General features: G+C 38.3%; 1 protein-coding gene across 1 annotated transcript; it reads left to right on the forward strand.

Moving 5' to 3' along the window:
* Positions 1 to 19,264: 19,264 nt before the first annotated feature.
* Positions 19,265 to 20,847, forward strand: LOC119798690 (ladderlectin-like). Its single transcript, XM_038308259.1, has 7 exons — positions 19,265 to 19,304; positions 19,395 to 19,488; positions 19,575 to 19,604; positions 19,707 to 19,816; positions 19,929 to 20,063; positions 20,151 to 20,262; positions 20,530 to 20,847. Exons 2-7 carry the CDS (start codon positions 19,428 to 19,430, stop codon positions 20,595 to 20,597), a joined length of 516 nt encoding a protein of 171 aa, XP_038164187.1. The 5' UTR covers positions 19,265 to 19,304; positions 19,395 to 19,427; the 3' UTR covers positions 20,598 to 20,847.
* The last annotated feature ends 2,081 nt before the right edge of the window (positions 20,848 to 22,928 follow it).

Consider the following 22,928-nt stretch of genomic DNA (forward strand, 5'->3'; position numbering starts at 1 on the left):
TTGATTTTTGTGGACAACAACTATGCCTCGCTTAACATACGTCACGCACTCCGTTGCTCTTATTGGTTGTAGGTCTATCCAATTGAGTGCAGAGGCATTTTTTTTCCTGGTTCGTTCGAAACACGCCCCATAATCACAGCTCTATGGAGCAGTATCAGACTCATATTCTGACTAGAATTGAGTCGGACTACGTCAGGCTATCATAGATGATGTTGGGGCATAGAATCTTAGTAGGAGCTACTCCTTACAGTACAAGTAGAAATGGGCTGCTGCTAATGGTTATTTTTAAAGTAGATTAATGTACTAAGTATTATGTCAGCTTTTCATGATCATATTTGCAAGATCTTGATCCTTGACTGAGATGGAGGTCTAGAGGCCGCTCTTTGTCCAGAGACCAGTTTTGGTTTCTAGATCAGTTCCGACCTGTTATTTTCCCGGTCTTCAGATTGATCTCGGGTGGTGATGGTCTGGTTTTGTCAGGCCTTGACTAATTGTATGGAGACAAGTTTGAGATTTGGTAGTTTTGTGAAGTCAAAATATAATACTAATAGTTGCTCCTTATTATCATAACATGCTCAGACATCACAATGCATGTGAATTTAAGCAACACAAGCGATCAGAGCACTGCTAGATCCCACCACCTTACACCAAATACAATGTTTTCATTGCTCATGATGACTGTGAAATCTAAGCTACATATGATATTTAAGAAACTGGCATGTATTCTATTGGTCTGATATGGGAAAAAAATACATTTACAATCTCTCCTTAATATTTTATTTACTTTCTAAATTTATTCACTCAGGACTCACAGCTGCAAGGCTAAACTGTGTCTGAGTGAAAGCTGATAGTTATATTCTATTTGGGATTGTTTGATGTAAAAAATAATCGTTCTCATAACAAGCCAGACTTTTTCTCAGGCCTTACTCATAACATTCAGGCCCGTTGCAACAAGTCAATTAAACCAAGCAACTGCCTAGGGCCCGAGCTCGCTGGGGGCCCCCAGACAATGGCTGACCTGGTTATAATGCCCATCTATTGACTAACAGTGTGAGCGCAAATGTTTCCTCAAAGCTGCGCCCTTGCCCAACTGCGCACTGCTTGCACGTTTTCGGCGCACAATTAAATCTCTGCAGTGAATAAAATAAAATCCAACATAAACTTTAAATCGAAATAGACAAAGATTTTTTTCTTTATCATTTTTTTTCTGTATCATTTATTTTGCAACCTGAAAAAACAACAATGAAAATACAAATGAATGCCATTATACAATATGGAGAAACTGAGCACAGTTTTTGCTTGCCTTGTTAAATATAACCTAGTAATAATTAAAACGAAAAGGGAATAGATTAATCATTAGCATATTTCGTTTTGGCACTATAGCATCTCAGCCTGCTGGAGTTTGGTAGCTACTTTTGAAAGCAACTTTTATATGTTCCTATAATATCAGTTTTATACTAAAGATTAATACATTTAAGAGTTGGAATTGGATGAAAATATTCAATAGAACTTCACTATGTCTTAAAAAAGTTCTACAATGTTCTTATTCAGCACATGAAAGAGCTACAGATGCATAAATAAATAATCCCATGCAGCTAGATTCTCCGTGGGACTTTTTTTTTCTGCTAAATTCAAGTAAACGGAGCAAAACAATGATCAGAAGTCAATCAGCACATCCGCAGATAAGATGGCAGCAGATATGAGGGGCCAAAGGAGATCTCACAGTTCTTAGATATTTGTGCTAATGTACATTTGAATTATTCACTGCTTATTGTGAAAGAAGATTGGAGTGAGAAAGATGTGAAAAATAGATCAAATTAAAGAAAAAAATTCTAGTGACATTTCATGAGATGAACTATGATATAAATCATGAAATTATTATACTATTATAGTATTTATGTTAGTAAAAATGTTACTAGAAGCTTTGTTAAAGAGGTACATAAATTAATACAGTATTGGAAGCTTCAGCACACATTTCAATGTGAAAAATGTGAATCTTATAAGGTGTACAAAAAATTATGTCTGGAAGGTGTAACTTCTAATGTACTTAAGAGCAGGACCCTTCATTTATTTAATTTACGTGGGCAACATCACTTAAATTTAAAATTAACTGGTGGACATTGCTGCTGTAATCTCTTAACAAACCATGTAACTTGGTAATGATCCCAGGCACTCTGGGCAGTGGCCCCCAGGATTGTATATTTGTCTGATGTATTTCCTTCCTGAAAATACATCAGACATTTCAAATTAAAAAGTACTAACACTATTTATGGTGGGGGTGGTGTGCTGCTGACCTTGACTTGGGGCGTTGTATGTCAGTGGGTGGAGTACTTCAAAGACCTATTTAATCCCACCGACACGTCTTCCATCGAGGAAGCAGAGCCTGGTGGCTCCGGCTTGGGTCCTCCCATCTCTGTTGCTGAAGTCACAGAGGTGGTTAAAAAGCTCCTCGGTGGCAAGGCTCCAGGGGTGAATGAGATTCGCCCTGAGTACCTTAGGGCTCTGGATGTTATGGGGCTGTTCTGGTTAGCGCGGCTCTGCAACATTGTGTGGACATAGGGGGCAGTTCCCCTGGATTGGCAGACCGGGGTGGTATTTAAAAATGGGGACCGGCTGTTTTCATAAATAGGGCACACCGGGTTATAAGGCCCATACAATAGAAGCTGCAGTCAAGCCTAACTGGGGTTGTGTTATGCATCCACTAGATGGAGCTGTACTAAAGGGAATGTCGACAAAACAGTCAGATAAATCATTCAGCTTTTGAGGATGCAATGCAAAAAAAAGCGTTCTAACAGCTCTGTTCACTCCCATGATGCCCTCTATGTAGACTTCTATTCAATAGCGCCAACTGCATGTTGTGAATGCATTGGGGTCTATGAAGCTCAATTTGAATGTTTGCACATTCACACCAATGTAACTGAAGAATGGAGGGAACTTTTCCCTGATTCAGTAAACACTTAAAAGAAACAGTCTATTGATGAATCAAAAGTTAGAGCATTGACAACATTGAAATTGTTCAACTTACATATAACACATAGTTAGTGCAATCACAATAACTTGTTCAGTTTTAAACCCATAGAAGAAACACAATCTGCGGCCCGTCCAGGAAACACACAGCCAGGCAGATGAGCTCTGAGCCAATTCCCATGTCAGAGGACTAAGAGAGCACATCCAGCCAGTCACAGTCAGAGCAACAGGACTACACTGAAAAAAAAATGGCCAATCTCGAACATCTTTAAACAAATGTGTTGCAGCACAGCTGATATTTCTCTCCATAATGGTGTCACAGCCAAACAGGAACAGACGAGGCAAAGCTACTGTGACAAAAAGCAGAGAGAGCAGAACATTCGAGATTGAACTGACATATTCTGCAGAGTGGGAGAATAGAGATAGAATGAAGCAGAATGATGAAATAGGGGTCCCTATGTCCTCTTTAACTCTCAGCCTTTAGCAGCCTAACAATAGAGATACCTCAGGATGACCTAAATCCCTCAAACTATAAACTTTATCAAAAAGGAAAGTTTTAAGCCTACACTTAAAAGTAGCCTCAGACTAAAACTGGTAGTTGGTTTCCACTGGAGAGATGCCTGATAACTAAAAGATCTGCCATTCTATTTTTAGAAATTCTTGGAACCACTAGTAAACCTGCAGATTTAGAGTGAAGTGCTCTGTTAGGAACATGAGGAACAATAATATCTCTGATATTAGATGGAGCTTGGCCATTTAAGGCTTTATATGTGAGAAGGTGTCATAATGGGTTTCAGGATGCTAGCCCATATGCAGAACACAACCGGAGGCAGGGGAAAAGTTCAAAGGTTTAATGAAGGATATGTACAAAAACAGGTCAGGTGGGTAATCAGGTCCAGGGGCTGGTCACAAATGGATTCACTGTTCAGAGGTTTGAGCTGAGCGGCGGGGGAACCAGGAGGGTCCAGTGGCTGTCGGCAGGCTGAGGACTTGGAGGAGGCTGAGCTTGGTTTAGGGCTTCCGGGTTTGAGTTTCCCTCCCAGATTCTTCAGGGAGCAGGTTGGCAGATCTTTGGCAGGTTTGGTTCTCCAGGGTTCTTCTGAGATCAGTCAAACCGATTTCCAACAGAGAAAACTCTTCAGGGGGTTTCCGGTTTCATGCAGGTTCAACCGTGACTGACTAACACTCTGGCACTGGAGTGTGGTCCTCAGCCCACTTAAATACTGGTCTCCTGATGAGCAGATAAGGAACAGCTGGTGAAGTCAGCTCCAGCTTCAGGAGATCCAATACGCCCTCTGGTGGAGAAAAGATAGACAGAACCCCAGATCCCAACAGTAACACAAACCGCTAGGAAGGGATCCTCGGCGCTCTCTGGTGGGCAAGCCTCAGGATCCCAACAGAAGGAGGGTTATACATTATATTCTGGATTTAACAGGAAGCCAATGAAGAGATGCTAGGATAGGAGAGATATGATCTCTGTTTTTAGTTTTTATCAGAACTCTGACTGCAGCATTTTTGATCAGCTGAAGGCTTTTAACTACAGTCTGTTGACTTCCTGATAGTAAAGAATTACAATAGTCCAGACTTGCAGTAACAAATGCATGGACTAGTTTCTCAGCATCAACCCTGGACAGGATATTCTAATTTTTTCTATGTTCCACAGATGAAAGAAGGAAATTCTAGAAACCTCTTTGATATGGGATTTAACCCTTGTGATGTGTTTGGGTCTGTGGGACTATTTTTTATTAAATGAAAAGTGATACAATTAATTATTTTTTCAAACTGAGACTCACTGACTGTTCCTCATTTTCTGTGAAGGACATATATCAGAATACATATTTAATGACCAAACACCATATGCCCCCTCTACACATTTCTATTACATGTAAGACCAACCCGGGGCTAATAGAAGTGTGGAAATTGATGTTCTGTGTACCCCAAACACACATCCACACACACACACCCACACACACACACACAACCCCCCCCCCCCCCCCCCCCCCACACACACACACACACACACACCCACACACCCACACAGAGCAGGCCTAGACAGGAGGAGAAAGAGTGAAGGTACAGAGGACATCAGAGGGTCAAAAGTGTGAGAAAATTAGAACAGACAAACAATGTTGCAACTTTGTGTGGGAACCACAGGACTGCAGAAACACAAAAAACTGTTCCCACACATTATTTGTCAACACTGTCTGCTCTAATTTTCTCGCATATTAGACCCTCTGTCTATTTGCTACAAATTGGAGGCAACACACTATAATTATAGCTTTGTCACTGTGGTTTCTTATCATCAGCGATCAAGATGGCCAAAAGGTACTCTGTGCAGAGGGCCCTGGAATTGATTTTGGAAGAGAGAGAAGTTTTTGATAATGATGTAGAGGAAAATGATTCAGAAGAAGAGGTTTCAGAATTTGAGGATCACATTTCTGAAAATTCAGAGACTGACAATGACTCTAAAGAAGATGATGAAATAGAGCATCATCCAGTTCCAAAACAAAGACGAACCACAGGACCAGGCCGTCAGGAGCCAGCCCCAGGACCATGCAGTCAGCAGCCAGCCCCAGACCCAGAACAAGCCAGTCAGCATGGAGCAAGTGAGGAAATATGGATGTCAAAACATTCTGAAATTATATGGTCTTCTCGCCCAAGAAAAGAGCCACCCCACAAGGATGCAATCAGGGCCAACACGGATGGCAGTTACTTACACACAGGACGTCAAGTCTTCTTTTGAGCTTTTCATCAGATTCCATCCAGGAAATATTTTTGACTGCACTAATTTAGAAGGAAGATGTGTTTTTGGAGACAGGTGGAAGGAAATGGACCAAACCCATTTACTTGCTTACTTCGCAGTTCTCATCCTTGCTGGAGTTTTCACGTCAAAAGGGGAATCTGCAAAATCTCTTTGGGATTCAGAAACTGGCAGATACATTTTCCGTGCAACAATGTCTCTGTAAAACTTTCACATCATTTCCAGGATTATCAGCTTTGACAACCGAGATGACAGACCAGCTCGATGGCATAGAGAAAAATTAGCTGCCATCAGGACACTGTGGGGCAAGTGGGTGCGCTCCCTCCCCCTGCTGTACAACCCTGGGCCAAATGTCACCATTGATGAACAGCTGATGCCATTTAGGGGCTGCTACCCCCTTCAGCAGTATATACTATCTAAACCTGCAAAGTATGGTATAAAGATCTAGGCTGCCTGTGATACCACTTCCTCATATGCTTGTAACTTACAAGTCTCCATAGGGGAAACCTTAAGGAGGAGCCCCCGAGAAAACAACAAGAATTGAGAGTTGTCTTCGACATGTCTCAGGGACTCAATGGACACAACATCACATGCCACATTTTTTTTTACCTCGCACAATCTAGCACAGGAGCTCCTGAAGGGGAAGCTGACCATGGTGTGAACAATAAGGAAAATAGATCAGAGCTCCCACCACAACTACTGACTTCAAAAAACACGCCTGTCAAGTCTTCCAAGTTTGCATGCACGGCTGACACATTCCTGGTATCCTATTTGCCAAAGAAAGGTAAGAATGTGGTACTCATTAGTACACCGCATGGGGATGGAAGAATCTGTGACCAGGAACATCAAAAACCAGGGATCATCATGGATTTTAATGTCACAAAAGGAGGGGCAGACAACATGGACAAGCTGGTGACAGCCTACAGCAGCAAATGGAGGACTCTACGCTGGCCACTGGTGATATTCTTTGACATGTTGGACATCTCACCTTACAATGCCTTTGTCATTTGAATGACACTGAACCCAGAGTGGAAACCAGTGAAGTTCCAGAAAAGACGGCTGTTTGTACTCTGCCTGTCAACGACCTTGGATCTTTCCCCTGACCCCAGCTTTGATTACCGCCTTGGTACCTCTGCATCTCTCTTATCTTCTGGTCTGGACCCTGGCTTCGTTACCTGCTCTAGATTCTGCATCTGGGCCCTCCTGTTCTTCAGCATCTGCTGGCTGCTCTGCTCCTGGGACTCTCCCGCGGCATGTTGCAGAGAAGTCATCTGACTGGCTCCCACTCCTTCCTCTGGAGGTGGGCTTATCTTATAACCAGAGAATCCAGCAAGCTGGTCCCAGCTGATGAGTCGCATGAACAAGATTTTTAGAAAAAATGTTTTTCCTTTGAACTAACCTTGACACAGCGTTGTGTGGCTGCTACCAGCTGTGGCCGGCTCACTGGATTCTTGGCAGGAGTTGAGGCTCAGATCAGTGACTTTAAAACTCAAACGAGGAACAACAATGAGCATGAAAGACACCTGGCAAAGTTCAGTCCTATCCCAGAAACAGGGATGAAGTCAAGAGGAGTGGAACTCCGTTGTTGATTACGGTGCCATTACAATAAATCCAAAAGAGAAGAGGAGCAGCATCTTGCAGCAGCCAGAGCATGCATGGGAACCAATGGATCCAGTAGGGTTAATCCAAGCTGTGGTCAGAAGACGGGTCCAAGGTCGACATCAGGCGGAATCCAGGTAAGAGTCAGAAACAGGTGGATCTGATGAGAGATAAGGAGCGCAAGGCGGAGCAAAGCAAATCAGAGAAAATGAGGGAAAACCCAGCCTGAAGGTGCCAAAACCAAAAAGATTTGTCATTTAGGTAAGTACAATACATCACAATAGTCAGATATAAAAAAGAAGCCTTATGTTACCTTGATTCAAAGATTAGATTTAACATTCTGTAAAAGAATATTAACAAAAAATTTATTACTTGCAGGACAATTAAATTCTGGAGTCCATTATCTGAGTTAATTTCACTAGGGGTGTCTCAGTGCTATAGTGAGCTGACTAAATCTGCTCACAAAGATTAATGGTGAGTAATTATTTACAGTTAATTCAGATTCTTTTGAACAGTTTCTGTTTTTGTCAGTTAAATAACACTTCTATCAAGGTTAACTTTTTTTAATGCTAGAAAAGAATGAGAAGTTAAAAGCTAAATATTTAGCAACAACTTGATACATTCATTTAATATGCATATTTCTTTATCAAATATTTTAGACCTGAGTAAGGATGATTTAGCAATATGGAAACCCCCAGAGGGAGAACAAACACAACATTTTAATTCCGAAGTAATTACTTTCTCAACCATTTACCAAAACAGGAAGTACAAAAAATGGAAATGGTATTTTTTAAGTTAACTTCTTTACAGTACATGAATACAGTTTTACTTTTGTAAAATAAACAGCTTCAGTCAAGCCACAATTTAAACATTAGGAGAGATTTCAGGCTTATTGTCAGCTTTTCTAGGGGTTTTACAATGTTCTGTATTATAACTTTTCTTTTTCTATGTACATCAATGACTTGTTGAATGTTTGTCAAAGTATTAGTTTTCAAATAGCCTACATAAAGATTATGGTGTATTTTTACTTCTACTAACATCAATGGATAAATCATCTATCCTCACAGTACTTCTGTTGGACATAAAGCAGTGGCTCACCAGTTCTTACTGATATATAAAAAGAAAACTGCATGAATGATGCACATAGCAAAAGAATCTACAAAACTAGAACATTCCAGTGTGATCCTTGCAGAAATGTAACAAAACCTTTTTGAGGAGTTTTAGTATCTCTTGGTCTCCTTGGATCCAACTCTCACTGTAAAAAAGACGTTAAACTCAGTGTAATCAAATTTAATTTACTAAATAAATCAGGCCATTCATGACGATTAACTCAAGAAAAAAAGTTCAATGACATCTATACATATAGACTACTGTGTTGTTTCACAAGTATTGTGCAACTCAATTTAATACATATTTATACAAAACAAGCAACCATTTAATTACAGATCAGGAGCATTTCAAAATGTAACAAAAAATAAAGCAGTACAGGATTTGATCTAAATTTAAATGTGAGCAAAAGGGTTAAGTTAGCTGCTAATTTTCTGAGTTCTGCATGAATCCCGAATATAATTTAAGCCTTAAATGATCAATCTCTGTCCTATATTAGGGATCTGATCATTCCTTATGTTCCCAACAAAGCACTTTGCTCTTAATCTACAGGTTTACTTGCTGGTAATAGAATCTCTAAAAGTAGAATTGGAGGCCGATCCTTTTCAAAAAAAAATTAAAAAGTTAAAAAACAAACCACTGGATTTTGTTTTCTAGGTGTGAAGACATTTCGCTTCCCAACTAGAAAGCTTTCTCAATTCAAAATGTCTAGAATAGCTTTTGAGTTCAAACAAAAGCCTTGTTATGGCTTAGAAAACATGCAAATTGATAAAGCTTCCTGGATGGGAAGTGAAAAGTCTTCAAACTTGGAAAACAAAGTCCAGTAGTCTTTTATTTTACTTTTCTTTTATTTTGTTGGAATGAATATGACCTGGATGATTCAGAATCTTCACTAGGAAGCAGATCTTTTAGTTATCTCTCCTGTGGAACTAACCACCAGTTATAATCCATGAGACAGATAGCCTATCTACTTTTAATGCAACAGTTTTTAATGCAACTATACAGTTTGTGACAAAGCGTATAGTTGAAGTTGCTCAGGTTATTCAGAGTTAACTCTATAGTTATGCTGATATATATTTAGACTGCTGGAGATAAAGCAGCTATATTTCATATTTCTGCTTCATTCTATCTGTATTCTCCTATCCTGCAATATTTTTTAGTTTAACCTCTAACTTTGTATTCTGTATGCTTTTTTTCTCATCACAGTAGCTTCATCGGGTCTGTTTGTGTTTGGCTGTGACACTGATAGAAGTATCAGCTCTGCTGCTGCAATCTACTAGCCTGGGTGCCATTCCGAACTTTGTCCTGCCCACAAGGTTTTAGGTCGGTAAGTTCGGTCTGGCATTGCTCAATAGTAGCGCGAGTATGCTCGCACAATATCTGGCGGGCCAATGGAATTGTCAGGGCGGGCTTTATACGATGATGGACAGATGGTCAACAGTAACGTAATCAACCACGTCACCGAAGCGTGCTTGGGTGACAACAACAATGGCTGCCGCTGGAGAGTTGAGGTGTGTAGATTCTGCTATTAGGTCTGTTCTAGAATATATCGACAGCAAATTAATTTTAAAAGAGCAAAAGAGAAAAGCAATCAAGGCTCATCTTCTTATTCTAGGCGTGCAACTGCACGCTTTGATTTTTGTTGACAACAACTATGCGTCGCTTAACATATGTCAAGCACTCCGTTGCTCTTATTGGTTGTAGGTCTATCCAATTGAGTGCAGAGGCATTGTTTTTTTCCTGGTTCGTTCAAAACATGCCCCATAATCACAGCTCTATGGAGCAGTATCAGACTCATATTCTGACTAGAATTGAGTAGGACTACGTCAGGCTAGCAATCTACACCTTTGTTTATGAATGTTGGAGCTGGCCTTGTTTTTCTGTGTAGTCCTTTTTCTATTTTGCTGTGACTAACTGTACATGCTCTCTTCAATCCTCTGACATGGGAGCTGGCTCAGAACATGTCTGCTTGGCTGTGTGTTTCCTGGACAGGGCCACCTCTGGAGTTAGTTTACACTTACCTTTTGTATAGCTGCTTCTCATTCACTTTTCTAAGGTCCACATTGTTTGACCACTTTTGCTGGTGCTCTAACACCACTATTTCCACAATTATTGTATTCTTTTTTTAAAGTTAAAAAAATAATTTTAATACTTTTTGAATGCTAGGAATGAGAAGTTAAAAGCTCAAGATTTTGCAACAGCTTCATACATTTATTAAATATGAAAATTTCATTATCACATATTTTAGACCTTAGTAATGATGATTTAGCAGTATGGAAACCCTCAGAGGGAGAACAAACACAAAATTACAATTATGGCGTAATTACTTTATCAACCATTTACCAAAACGGAAGTGCAAAAAAAAATGTGATTGCTATTTTTTTTGTTAGCTTTTTTTGAGTACATGAATACAGTTTTAGTTTTCTAAAATAAACTGCCTCATTCATGTCACAATTCAAACATTAAAAATTTTAGGCTTAGTTTTAGCTTTTCTAGGGGTTTCTTAAGGTTCTGTATTAGCACCTATACTTTGTCTGTGTACATCAATGAGTTGTTTAATGCTTGACAAAGTAACATTTTCAAATAACCTAAATACAAATTATGCTGTATTTTTACTTCTATTAACATCAGTGGATGAATCATCTACCCTAAAAGCAGTTCAGTTGGACAAAGAGCAATGGCTCACCATCTGTTACTGATATTTAAAAAGAAAACTGCATAAATGATGCTAATAAAAAATAATCTATGAAACAAAAACAGTCCAGTATGATCCTTGTAGAAATGTAACTAAACCTTTTCTAGGAATTTAAGTATTTCTTGGTCACCTTGGATCTAACCCTTACTCTAAAAAACATGTTTAACTCAGTTAATTTAATCAAGTTTAATTTCCAAAACAAATCAGGCCATTCATGACAATAAACTCAGCCATTTGGGAGGGAACTTTCTCACACTAGTCCTTGTCACTGCTCAAGTTATCTTGATGACAAATTCACCAAAAATTAGCTGAGGAGGCTTTGTAACAAATTTTGAAGTGGGATAGTGATATAGAGGAAGAGGCTTTTGAGACAGAGGATCTTTCAGATTTAGAAGACAATTATATTGTTAATTCAGAAGATTTATTTTCCTATGATGAGGAGGCTTCAGTAGATGAGTCAGCCATTGTCCCCTCAACAAATAAACACCCAGGAATGCAGCAATCATCTTCCACAGAGGCAGTTGAGGCATACTATCATTAGCTAATGTGATAAAAATCACATTAAAAATCCTGATCCTACAATATTTGCCATCACATGAATTGATGAGAGTCAGTCAGCATTTAAGGTCTTCATATTCACACCAATAGAAAGGATTATACTTTAAATGACCAACATGGCTTCTGTCAAGAGAAATAGAAGCCACTGGATCAGACTGACCTGAATACTTACTTAGGAGTCCTGTTATTTGCTTGGGTGTACAGTTCAAAGGGAGACGCAACTGCAAGTCTATGGAATGAAGAGGAAGGAAGGTCAATCTTTCCTGCAACAAAGTCTCTAGAGACATTCCACAGTATATTTCATAAAATCCGTTTTGATACCTGTGACACATGAAGCTGGTTGGTGTGAAAGAGACAGACCCTGTGGTGCTGGAGATAAGTGAAGAGCTGCAAGGTCATAACATCACTTATAACAACCTCTATACATCTGACCCCCTTGGAGAGGAACCTCAGAACTGAAAGCTGACCAAGTTGGGAACAGTAAGAAGAAATAAGCCGGAAATTCCCAGTAAATTCTGAAGATGCAGGGCAGACCTTAGCATTCCTCAGTCTTTGTTCTCTGAAAAAGTGACAGTTGTTTCATACTGCTTAATGAAAAACAAGAATGTTCTATTTATGAGTACAATACATGCTGATGCATCCTGAGCATAAGAGAAGACTTGAAGCCACAAATTATCCTGGATTATAACTCCACCAAAAGAGGAGCTGACAATCTGGACAAAGTCACAGCAACATACAGCTGCTAGCGCAAGATTTTGGCCTTTGGTGATTTTCTACAACATTGTGGACGTTTCTGCATTCAATGCCTATGCCCTGTGGACTGAAATTAACCAGCAATGGATTGCCGGCAAATTGTATTGACGTCAGCTCTTCCTGGAAGAACTCGGCAAAGTGCTTGTCACTCCCAAGATGCTGACCCAAGCCAGGCCTGCTTGATCCCCAGCAGCAGAGGCTATAATTGAAAAGGTCAAGCTCAGCTCATAGCTCATAAGCTCAAAATTTGGTTATTTGATTAACCTGCTGTCTTGACTGTTCTGCATGCATTTACACAGTGCGGGTCAAAATGATCCACAGAATAATCAATGTAATTTTTTTTCAACATAATAGAAGGGTTCAGAAATAATTGTGGTCTATCACATTCCCATGTTGTTTGCTAAATAAACAGTAATCTTTTCTACTGTTAACCAAATATGTGTCCTACTAAGCATCTGAACATAAAAACACTTAAGTGTATAATGTAAGTACTGTAATAGCCAGTAACAGAAGTTAATCTTAGCCGGCCTACGAAACCTATTATAATAATAAGCTACAATGACAGTCAGGCTCTACAACACCTTACTGCGAATCACAAAATTATTCAACTGCTGCTTACCTTTATGATATGCTTTTTTTCACTTCTTTCCTCATTGTCCTAAACTGTACACCCGATGTCTTTGACCTTTTTCTCTAAAACTTCCATAGCGGGACCTAAAGGGTCTTTATGCCAAATCACTTTGCCAGAATGGTCTTAAGCTTCTAAGAGCATAAGCATGGTGTTAAACTTAATAAATTACCTGTGCTTACATATTTCAGACAGCATTTTTGGTTTGTCGTTTTGAAATTAACTAAGTTGACACACACAAATTAGCACCATTTGGAAACAAACACAGCTTGACTATTACTGTACCTAAAACCTATAAATATATGGTTGTACTGGTAGGTTTTTATATGTATATATGTATTTATATGTATTTGTGTCTTCAATCCATAATTCACATTCTATCTCATGGCAATGATACAAAAAATGACATGCACAATATCCAGTGCTGGGGTGGGTTAAATATATGTTTTTTTTAGGCAAGTACAATACATCCCAAAAGTCAAATATAAAAAAGAAGCCTAATGGTACATCTGTGAAAGAATGATACCAAAAATTGTATTATTCGCAGAGACAATAAATTCTGGAGTCCATTAACTGAGTGAGTTTCACTAGGGCAGTCTCAGTCCTATGAAGAGCTGACTAAATGTGTTTAAAAAGATCAAGGGAGTGTAACTATTTATAATACCTTTGTCACATCTTTGTAATATACAAAGGCAAATAATTCCAGAAATGCAATCACTTTATTCACAATTTGCAGGGGTCACAAAAAACAAATAAACAGCAAAACAGGGAAGCTTAAAGCCTCAGGGTCTCCAAGGCCAAAACAACAGACCCCCCCCCCCCCTTTACCAAAACCACTTTCTAACAGAGAAAATGAAAAGAACATACAATACCTGGACTCCCTGGCTAACCACAAAACAAGGAAAAAACAGTTCAACAAAAATGGCAGAGAACCCCTACCAGCTTCTATGGTGAACAGAAAAACAAAACTTTATTTACCAAAATTGTTCAACATGAACACACACAGAAACATTCAGCTCATGAACAAGATCACTTCAGATCAAGGCCCAGTGAATAAGAGAAGGGGGCCTGACATCACAGGGTTGAAGCTCTTTATGAGGTGACTGACGAGCTTCAACACATTGCACCTGTAACAGCCAGGAAGACCTGAAACACAAAACAGAGATCTCTCTCATGAAGAGAGCTCCTAGAGGTCAGTGAACGTAACACTTAGTCAGGTAAATAACATGCTGCAAATCTCTGGTGTTGCTGCTATTTTCACATATCGGTTACTGTAATAATGTCCAATGCTGTTTATTGGTTATTCATTTTCCAGATGGACAGTTTTCTTATTGTAAAATACTGTACGTTACAGTATTTTATTTGTTTATTTTCTTTACTCTGTCACTTATTCTGTTATTCTCATGCACTTTTCTAAGGTCCACATTGTGTGTCCACTTTTGCTGGTGCTCTAACATCACTATTTCCACAATTCTTGTATTCTATTCTTAAAGTAAAAAAACATATATTTTAATATTTTTTGAATGCTAGGAATGAGAAGTTACAAGCTCAAGATTTTGCAACAGCTTCATACATATAATGAATATGAAAATTTCATTATCACATATTTTAGACCTTAGTAATGATGATTTAGCAATATGGAAATCCTCAGAGGGAGAACAAACACAAAATTACAATTCTGCTGTAATTACTTTCTCAACCATTTACCAAAATGGAATTACACAAAAAAAATGTAATTGCTATTTTTTTGTTAGCTTTTTTGGAGTACATGAATACAGTTTTAGTTTTCTAAAATAAACAGCTTTAGTCATGTCACAATTCAAACATTAAGAGTTTTAGGCTTAGTTTTAGCTTTTCTAGGGGTTTCTTAAGGTTCTGTATTAGCACCTATACTTTTACTTGTTTAATGCTTGACAAAGTATACATTTTCAAATAACCTAAATACAAATTCTGCTGTATTTGTACTTCTATTAACATCAGTGGATGAATCATCTACCTTAAAAGCAGTTCAGTTGGACAAAGAGCAGTAACTCAGTTAATTTAATCTCCAGAACAAATCAGGCCATTCATGACAATCAACTCAGCCATTTTGTTGTTTCATAAACGATGATAATAATTTTGGACATTGAGAACAAATGTCCATGTTTCATCTTAACATGATCACTGGAACTGGATGAAGTTTTGCTCATAAACAGCTGTGAGACCTCTCTTCTCTGCTCTGCAACCCCCTTTTCAGCCAAAAGACAACCCCTTGTCTCGGAATTCTAAATGTACATAAGTATTTGCTCATGATTTTTTGTTAATGTGCACTGTCCCAATCAAATAAAAAAATGCATTTTAAAAATGTATGTTTTGCGACTAGTTTTACACTTGTTTTTACAGTTTAACTTGAGCTATTTGTAAGATCAGGTGAATGTATTCAAACAAAAGATATTGTCAGTGGAAGTTCTTTACTTTCCTGAAACATATATGTAATCCTCACTGTAGGAATTTGTCTCATAATTTTTTGAAATTGCAATGAACTTAAAGCATTTTATTTATTTGATGAACTCTATTAGGGTAATTAGGCAATTAATTTTCATTAAGTTAATTTAAGATCAATGCATTTACTTAAATCATAGAAGTGTTTGGTAACATACTCAGCCAGATTGATTATCATTAATAAATTGCATTTAAACCATTTATAATTGGTAAATAGATCAAATTGCCCCACCATCTTAGTTTATCCATAATCCTAACATCAGTGGGCTTGATGCCTAACCCTAATCTGACTGATTTGTATTGCCTTGCCAATATAGTTTATGCGTAACCGCAACATCAGTGGGCTTCATGCCTAACCCTAATCTGGTTGATTTACGATGACCTGGCATTTTAGTTAATGCCTAACTTTAACATCAGTGGGCTTTATGCCTAACCCTAATCTGACTGATTTATAATGCCCTGCCATATTAGCTTATCCCTAACCCTAACTGGACTGATTTCTATCGGCCTGCCATATTAGCTTATCCCTAACCCTAACTGGACTGATTTCTATCGGCCTGCCATATTAGCTTATCCCTAACCCTAACATCAGTTGGCTTCATGCTTAACCCTAATCTGATTGATCTATACTGTTGTGCCATTTTAGTTTAATGCTAACCCTTACATCAGTGGGCTTAATGTTCAACCCTAATCTGACCGATTTATATTGACCTGCCATGTTAGTTTATCCCTAACCCTAACATCTGTTTGCTTCATTCCTAACACTAATCTGATGTATTTATAACGTGCATTATGCATAAGTTAGGCTGTCGTTGGACATAAGTTCTGGACTCGTTATAAATATGCCCATATTTAAAAAAAAATCATAGAAAGTTTAGCAATGGCAGCGTTTTAGGAGATTCTGGGATGTCAGGCATATTCTTTCTAAATTGGCAAGGTGTTACAGGGCCCTTAGTAAAAACATTTTTAAGTAAAATTAAAAAAAAATTAAATCAGCACTCATAAATCAATATATATTGTCATGTTTGGCTTCAGGTGCCTAAACCACATGCAGAACACTCAGAGGCAGGAGAAAAGTTCAAAGATTTATTGTAAAGTTTAAGCACAATGAATGAACAGATCCAGAGGGGAATTTGTCTGGTCACGAATGGGTTCTGAAAAGCACACAGAGTTATCAGGTCCAGGACTGGTCACGAGTGGGTTCATTGCAGAGGGGGACAGAGGTGTTAGTGGAGGTCCAGGTAATTTGCAGGTTGAGAGTGTGCAGGGCTGTACCTGTTCTGGAGTTGAGCTGAGCGGCAGAGGGGGGGAACCTTGAGGGTCCAGAGGCTGTCGGCAGGCTGAGGGCTTGACGGAGGCAGAGCTTGGTTTGAGTGTTGGCAGATCACAGATTTGAGTTTCCCTTCCAGTTTCTTCTGAGAGCGGACAGGGAGATCTTTAGACAGGAATAATTCTCCAGGGATCTTCAGAGAATGGACAGGCAGATTACTGAGAGAGAAACTCTTCTGGGTTTCAGGTTTCAGGCAGACTCAATCTAAAAAACAGTGAGGAGAAAACAGATCAGGTCAGGTTCAGGCTTTCAGGGAGTCAGAGGTTCAGACAGGCTGGTGGCTCAGGCTTGCTGACCGTTACTGGCAAACACTCTGGCACTGGAGAGAAGTCCTCTGCCTCCTTAAATACGGATCTCCTGATGAGCAGATGAGCGACAGGTGGTTGCAATCACCTCCGGCTCCAGGAGATCTCGTACGCCCTCTGGTGGAGAAAGTGGACAGATCTCCAGATCCCAACATATATAAAATTGGAAATGAATAGGTATCTAAATCTTCCGACCACAGTACTCATTGAATCCAACCTATAATTTAATACATTAAAATCTGAACCACATATCAATGTTTGTTCTTCTTCCTGATTAATTATTTTGGAATTTTTCTTAAAAAAAATCCTTAGACCATATCGCTCTTTATGATATTCAAAACATTAACTTGCAACGACAAAACGATTACAACCTTAGCCATTGTCTGTATTTCTACAGGCTATTATGAATTTCTGGTAAGCAAAAGCTAACAAATCATACTCCCAAAAAAAAAGGGCAACATTCCCCTGATCCCTCTCCCGATGCTGGTAAGGGAGGGAGTCACTAGTTTTATAGTCCAACAGTCACTTCTTTAACCCTTTAAAGCCCGATCTAAGAATAAAACAAAACAGAAAATTACTTTTTTTTTGGTTTGAAGTCCTTATTCGGCCTTTTAACAAAACATGTAAAAAGAAAAAACAGAAATACATTTTTGATATTAATAATTTATTACTGTGCGATAAGTCAAGATTATTTTTTGTGTAGTCTTCTGCCCTCTGTTATCAGGTATATCTGATTGTGTACAATAGGATTTTGAGCAGATCTGTGAAACCAGTCAGAGTTTGGGGCAATCCTTAAATGAGTGGTCGGGCAGGCAGGTGGTCGTTACCAGGGAGTCCAAGACAACAGACGAGGGTGAGGGTCCAGATAATCAGACGAGATACTGGGGGGAGAAAACAGGCAGGTTTAAGAGAGGGAACAAACTTGGCTTAGTCCAAACTAGACGTGAGCGGACAGAAGGCCTGAGGGAGTTTACCACTAGGGGTTAGACAACAATCTGACGGCAAGCAGGTGGAGGCTCCGTCCTTATATAGTGCCCGCTGCTGATCAGGGAATGACCTGCAGGTGTGAGGGTCACAGCAGCTGACAGAGTTCCTATAGTAGCAGAGTGATAGGGCTGATTTGGTCCAAGCACTATAACCTCAGAATTCTTCTCATTAGAATTTAAAAAGTTCAGGGCAAGCCAGGCTTTAATGTCATCTAAACAGTTCATTAAAGACTTTACTGAAGAGCTGCATGCTTTAAGGGGCAAATAGGCATGTGAGCAATTCTGAATTTAAATCTGGACAAAAAAGCACAGACAAGAGAAAAACACATATAAAGAAACTAAGAACGCATGTATAAATAGATTAGAGAAAAGATTCTACAAATGATAAGGAAACAAAACTTCAAAAACTATTCAATGAGAGCAATAAATGTCATGTTAAACTACTTTAGGGGGACAAAAAGGTTTCAAATTTTATTAAAATTGTAAATTCTATTTATTATTTTAATCAGGGATTTGTAAAGTATCACAATTTTCAAATACAGAAAACTTGCAGGTGTCTTGTGTCTACAGGAAAAAGCACTATTGTGCTGTATTTCTTCAACTTAAATAAATTGGTTGGACCAAGTATGTTCTTTCGTAAAAGCGGTTTTGTTGCATTTTGAACTGAAATAAAAAAGCAAAAATGTGAATGAAAGAGGGTTAAATAATATGTGTTGCAGCTCACATGTTCCACTGATTTTATAATTTTCTAATTCAGAATTAAACCCTAATATCATTTTTAATTATGTATCAATGGTAACCTTGATCTAAGCCATTTTCACGTGCAATCAAAGGCTGCCGAAAAGTTCCCAAAGGGCCACAAATGGCCTTTAGGTCCCACTTTTTTTACAAAAACATTGTTGCAACTTTCACAGCTATGACAGGCATAAATGGTAATGTCGAGGGGTTTGGTCTTTGGTAAATTGTGACACAGGTTACAAACCATATCTGATCAGGTAATTTAATTCTGTGGAATTCGTTTCTGTGTCATTTCCTTATTTTGTGGATGGTTAGTAGCTCTATAAGAAGCCTGGGATAGCACATTGAGCCCTAGGTGGTCCTGGCAGACGAAGAAAACAAACCATTCTGAATCAGGTTTGCTGATCGACTCTCTGCTCTTCTATTTCACTCACTGGTGAGTTTAAATGTTCATAACATGTCTAACTTATTTTTCATTAATTTCAGCTTGTATATCTGCATCATCTCATCACTTCCATCATGAAGTTGCTGGTTTTGTGTGTCCTGGTTTTCTCTGAGATCGCATGGACCGGAGCTGATCGTAAGTATTTCTCAAGTATACAGAGTTTGTAAAGTTACTAAGACTCAAACAAACTCACTAATTCCTGTTGTTTAAAATGCCCACAGCTGTTCCAGATGATGGCTCTGCTGATGAAGGTCAGTCACTGTTGTTTTGTAATAGGATCATGAAGAATAAAGTTTATTCTAATGTTGACATACATCGCTTTTAACTAAGGATCTCCATTTGTTTGTCTTTAGAATCAATGGACTTGGTCCAGAGATCTGCTTCTTGTCCTTCTGGCTGGTCTGAGTACAACGGTAACTGCTACCACTATGTTTCCATGCCCTTGGATTGGGCTTCAGCTGAGGTGATTTTCAATAACATTGTGCTCTTATGCTATTTTACTCTCTTATCTTATGGTTGTTTATTAACAAAATGCAGCTAATACTTCGGTACATCATTCTGTTTTTTGTCTGCAGAAGCACTGCATGTCCATGGGGGGACACCTGGCATCAGTTCATAACCTAAGGGAGTACCATCAGATTCAGAATGTGATAAGAACGGCAACTTATGGGTCCGGACGTACATGGGTTGGAGGCACTAACGCACAGAAGGTATTTTTTTTAATAGTTAGTTTATTTGTTAAGTATTTTGATAAATGATTGAAAGACGTTTATAATCTGCTGGGTTTTTTCTTTCAGTCAAGCATTTGGTTTTGGAGCGATGGAAGCCAATTCGACTACACAAACTGGTGTCCACGACAGCCTGACAATTGGCGAGGCAACCAGCACTGTTTGGAGATGAACTATTCAGGTAAAAGAAAATATCACACATAAGTGTATGTTTTTCAGGCAGTTAAAGGAGTAATGGGTAATTAGCAGGTTAACTATGTTAGTAAAACCTAAGCTAGAACACTATTACATTTACTGGATTAAATACAGGGGCATGTATTGTGGTTTGTTTCGGGATTTTGTTTGGAAAAGCAGTTGTAGAATATCAAGCTTCCCTGCAATCATGGTTCTTTATAAACAGGATTTGGTTTCTGTGATATTAACAGATTTTTTTTTTTTGTCTTTTTAGCTTCAAAGTGCTTGGATGACTTAGGATGTGGGTATCATCTCCCATCTGTCTGTGCCAAGAAAGCCTGAGCAGTCCGAGAGGAAGCCTTTTTCTGGTATAAATTAGCTTAAACCAGAACCGGTGGAGGATGCTATATTGTCTTTCAGTTATTCTGCCACATAGAAATCCTATTTTCTAAAAGCTTCTTCTATTTACTTCATATAATCACATATAAAACCAAAGGTAGATTTAAACAGAGTCAATGTTTTATAAATGATTATTTGAATAAAACCATTTTCTTTTCTTTAGCCTTGCATTAAATAAACTTTTGAAGCATGAAAACAATATAATGTGTATGGTCTATTCCCTGTTTTCATCTAGTCATATTACTGTAAGTGAATTTGTACGTTTTGTTATAATTTTAGTTTTTCCACCTTTACCTATTAATCCAAACTTTAGCCTGACCAATCTTCTTTTTTTAATTCCACAAGACTAATTTCTTGGAAATATGTTATTATTACTTTTTTGCAACACTTAAAGTAATATTTTTCACACATATTGTTGCCCGTATATCATAGATGATGTTGGGGTATAGAATCTCAGTAGGAGCTCATCCTTACATTACAAGTAGAAATGGGCTGCTGCTAATGGTTATTTTTAAAGTAGATCAATTTAGTAAGTATTATGTCAACTTTTGATTATCATATTTGCAAAATCTTGATCCTTGACAGAGATGGAGGTCTAGAGACCGCTCTTTGTCCAGAGACCAGTTTTGGTTTCTAGATCAGTTCCGACCTGTTATTTTCCCAGTCTTCAGATTGATCTCAGGTGGTGATGGTCTGGTTTTGTCAGGCCTTGACTAATTATATGGAGACAAGTTTGAGATTTGGTAATTTTTGTGAAGACAAAATATTTACTAATAGTTGCTCCTTATTTTCTTAACCTGCTCAGACATCACAATACATGTGAATTTAAGCAACATTAGCGATCGGAGCACTGCTAGATCCCGCCATCTTACACCAAATACAATGTTTTCATTGCTCATGATGACTGTGAAATCTAAGCTACATATGATATTTAAGAAACTGGAATGTATTCTATTGGTCTGACATAGAAAAACATCAATTTAGAATCTCTCCTTAATAATTTAATTACTTTCTAAATTTATTCACTCAGGACTCACAGCTGGAAGGCTAAACTGTGTCTCAGTGAGAGGAGATAGTTTTATCCTATTTGGGATTGTTTGCTGTAAAAAAAAAAACACTGTCATAACAAGCCAGACTCTTTCTCAGGCCTTATTCATAACATTCTGACCCGTTGCAACAAGGCAAGCAAAGCAAGCAACTGCCTAGGGCCCAAGCTCGCTGGGGGCCCAGAGAAAATGGCTGACCTGGTTATAGTCCCCATCTATTGACTAACAGTGTGAGCGCCAATGTTCCTTCAAAGCTGCGGGCTCGCCTACATGTAAATGTGCACTGCTTGCACGTTCTCAGCGCACAGTAAAACCTATGCAGCGAATAAAATAAAATCCAACATAAACTTTAAATCAAATTAGACCAATAATTTTTTCTTTATCAATTTGAATTTGTTTATTATTTATTTTACAACCTGAAAACAACAATGAAAATACGAGAAGAATTCGTTATATAATATCAGCACAGTTTTTGCTTGCCTTGTTTAATATAGCCTAGTAATAATTAAATCGGAATGGGAATAGATTAATCATTAGCATATTTCGTTTTGACGCTTATAGCATCTCAGCCTGCTGGAGCATGATAGCTACTTTTGAAAGCAAGTTTTATATGTTCCTATAAAATGAGTTTTATAATAAACATTAATACATTTAAGAGTTGGATTTGGATGAATATATTCAATAGATCTTCAGTGTGCCTTAAAAAAATTCAACAATGTTCTTATTCAGCACATCAAAGAGCTACAGATGCATAAATAAATAATCCCACTGGAAGGAGACCATGTGGCGGCCCATATTACTTAGCAGTCTGGGCTTACAGAACAATGAAGCTCAAAGATTTGTATCAGCCCTGCTATCAAACAAGCACCTTAAGATGTACCTGTTCACCGTGCAGCTAGATTCTTCATGGGACTTTTTTTTCTGCTAAATTCAAGTAAACACCAGAGCAAAACAATGATCAGAAGTCAATCAGCACATCCTCAGATAAGGTGGCAGCAGATATGAGGGGCCAAAGCAGATCTCACAGTTCTTAGATATTTGTACTAATGTTCATTGGAATGATTCACTGCTTATTGTGAAAGAAGATTTAGTTTAATGAAGTATATTGAAACACCACTGAGAAAGTTTCATATTTGGACAGCCATTGGAGATAGAAAGGTGTGAAAAATAGATCAAATTAAAGAAAAACATTCTAGTGACATTTCATAAGGTTAACTATGATATTAAT

This window comes from Cyprinodon tularosa, unplaced genomic scaffold (assembly GCF_016077235.1).
Source record: "Cyprinodon tularosa strain WSP-4 unplaced genomic scaffold, ASM1607723v1 ctg633, whole genome shotgun sequence".
Taxonomy (NCBI): Eukaryota; Metazoa; Chordata; class Actinopteri; order Cyprinodontiformes; family Cyprinodontidae; genus Cyprinodon; species Cyprinodon tularosa.